This window comes from Micropterus dolomieu, linkage group LG02 (genome assembly GCF_021292245.1).
Source record: "Micropterus dolomieu isolate WLL.071019.BEF.003 ecotype Adirondacks linkage group LG02, ASM2129224v1, whole genome shotgun sequence".
Classification (NCBI taxonomy): domain Eukaryota; kingdom Metazoa; phylum Chordata; class Actinopteri; order Centrarchiformes; family Centrarchidae; genus Micropterus; species Micropterus dolomieu.
In genome coordinates, this window is record NC_060151.1 from 1,557,097 (window position 1) to 1,560,135 (window position 3,039).

General features: G+C 41.3%; 1 protein-coding gene across 1 annotated transcript; it reads right to left on the reverse strand.

Annotated features, from left to right (window-relative positions):
* Window positions 1-1,474: 1,474 nt before the first annotated feature.
* On the reverse strand, window positions 1,475-2,409 carry LOC123957580. The gene is made up of 2 exons (XM_046030481.1): window positions 2,175-2,409; window positions 1,475-2,056 (listed from the first exon to the last, which is right to left on the reverse strand). Exons 1-2 carry the CDS (start codon window positions 2,382-2,384, stop codon window positions 1,475-1,477), a joined length of 792 nt encoding a protein of 263 aa, XP_045886437.1. The 5' UTR covers window positions 2,385-2,409.
* Between the last annotated feature and the right edge of the window lie 630 nt (window positions 2,410-3,039).

Genomic DNA, 3,039 nt, shown 5'->3' on the forward strand with positions numbered 1-3,039 from the left:
TTGTCTCACAATTATTCTACATCCTGTTAACATAGCCAATTGGCACCATAGTTTAATGAGACCATACATCTGCAGTTTTTAGGGATAATAACGTACGTACACAGGTCTGGACTCTTGCTCAAAAAGATACTGAACAATTCATTTATAACATTATCATAGTTTTCCCCCATAGGTCTCTAACCATGTCAGAGTTCTATAGCATGTGTACCATTGTTCCAATTTCACGACAACGCCAGCATAAATCATCACCTCTGAGTCTAGACATTCTGCCTGAGGTCCAGTAGCATCGATTGAGTAAGTTATTCTTTGACAGTTATGGAAGTGAGAACAACTAGTGATGCTAATCTAACCTTGGAAGGGATAGCCATTGGGGTAAGTGTATCACTAAATGTTTTATAATAATCTGATGGGTAGAAGTCAGTGTCCGTTTTTCCCCGATAACAAGCTGAAATATGGAGTCATCTGACCACAGCACGTGGTTCCACTGTCTTTCGGTCCATCTGAGATGACCTCGGGCCCAGAGAACTCTGTGGTGTTTCTCTATACAATTGATGTATGGCTTCTTCCTTGCAAAACAGAGTTTCAGGTTGCATTTCTGGATGCAGCAGCAAACTGTGTTAAGTGATTATGGTTTTTCCTTTCCCGAGCCTATTTGCCCACAGGCAGTGCCTGAGGGCTCAAAGGTCACACAAACAGTGGTTTCCGACCTTGCCATTTACGCACTGATATGTCTCCAAATTCCCTGAATCTTTTCACAGTATTATATACTGGTGATTTGAAAGATCTAAATTCCCTGCAATTTTATGTTGAGAAATGTTCCTTTTGAACTGACAAAATGTTTTCTCACGAATTTTGAAAACTGTTTAGCTTTAAGCGTGACACTAGGCCTGCACGATAGAAGGAAAAACAAATATTTAAGTGTGCATATTAGCTGCCTGGTTGCCTTTAAATTACAGTTTTTTTGGATTGCTTAAGCACGATTTTCAAAACAGGGCCCGTGTTTTCAAAACACTACACACAATTAGCACAACCACACACCAAAATAGCAAAACACTACAGATGCTTTGCATAATTAAACACTCTTGTAAAAACTATACACTTCTGTTTAAAAACCACACTTTGTTACCATATGAAACACACACGTTTCACATTACTATACTCTGTTTGCACGAGTTACACTCTGCTGTGATAAACCTAAAACACTTTTAGCACTTCTACTTCCCTATGATTAGAGTAGGCTACCATCAACAAAGTACAAATATAATGTAAATTCACCAAACACTACACAAGACCAATGTTGCAGACTGAAGAAACTCATTTATTTCTCAACACGCCCAAAATGTTGACATGGAGATTCATAATACTGTAACAAAATGTCACTTTACATATTGTACTGAAAGTTTACTGTAAAAAAAAACCCCAAACAAACTAGACATTGTCTCTTCTCCTAGCTGGATCTGGCCAGAGAATTTCATCAACATCGCAGGCAATGTTTCAATAAACGTCTTGAATGACGAATCCATCCTTGCATTGCCGCTACCTCCATCTGGTCACAGGCCTCCTCCACGGCTTGGATGAGGGGTACCTCAGCTTGGAGACGGAGATCCTTTACCTTCCACCGCCATGCCGAGAAAAACTCTTCTATAGGGTTGAGGAATGGAGAGTATGGTGGAAGATATAGGACGGTGAAATGTGGATGTTGCTGAAACCAGTTCTGAACCAGAGCAGAGCGGTGGAAAGACACTTTGTCCCAGACAACAATGTATTGCATATGATCGATTTGATTTGCTGCTGTTATGTTGTGCAATCGGTCCAAGAATGTAAGTATGAGTGCTGTGTTGTAAGGGCCCATATGGGCATGGCGGTGGAGGACCCCATTCTGTGTAATGGCTGCACAGAGTGTTATATTACCCCCACGTTGCCCTGGGACATTGACTATAGCCCTGTGGCCAATGATGTTTCTTCCCCTCCTTCGTGTTCTCGTCAGGTTGAACCCAGCCTCATCTACGTAAATGAACTCATGCTGGATCTCCTCTCCATCCATTTGTAAAACTCTCTGAAGAACAGTGTCAGGCAAAATTGTGTAGTTCAGTGTAGATCTAGTATACATATTACAGTACAGTAAAAGATTATGAGACAGTATGCAAGATCACACTGCTAAAGTGAATACATACCTCTGCATAATCATGCCGCAGTCGTTTCACCCTTTCGGAATTGCGCTCGAAAGGCACTCGATAAATTTGCTTCATTTGAATATGGTTTTTTTTTAGGATGCGTGCCAGTGTTGATGTTGAGACCTGATGGATATCGTTGAAACTGGCGTGGTTATTGACAATGTTAGCTTGGAGCTGATTGAGTGTTATAGCATTGTTGGCCAAAACCATGTTTACTATCTCCCTCTCTTGCTGTTCTGTGAACATAGGAGGCCTTCCCCTTGTCATTCCTGACCCTCAATCCTATGTAGAAAAATAAAAACAGTATACAATAGTACAGTAATTTCACAGGAAAAGGTAACGGAAGTGCTGATAGTGCATAGAATACAGTACTGTAAGCAGTTACTGAAACCTTGCAGATGTTTTTGATATGATAATATTTTTACAATACCTATTTTCCAGTCGAAATGTTCTTATTACACTTGCCACTGTGTATCGGCTTAGATTTGGCTGTACTCGCAGTCCAGCCTCCCTCAGCGTCAGGCCGTGGTTGACAACGTGGTCAACCAGTGTTGCGCGGATCTCATTTGTCAGATTCGGTCCTCTTGGAGCACCTTCTTGTTTTCCTCTTCCTCTGTTGATTCCTCCCCTTCCTCCTCCTCGTTCTCCTCCTCGTCTTACTCTTTCTCTGACTCTTTCCATTGTGCTTGAAGACCGATGAACTCACCTGCTGCTTTTTATAGTGCTTATACACCTGATTGGTGTGTCTACAATTAAGCAAATAATTTGCACACCTGATGACTGTGTTGAACCAATTGGTTGGACGGTGCGGTAATTTGACAGTCAGTGCTTTGGTATTGCAAGGAAGTGACTTCATGATAGATTT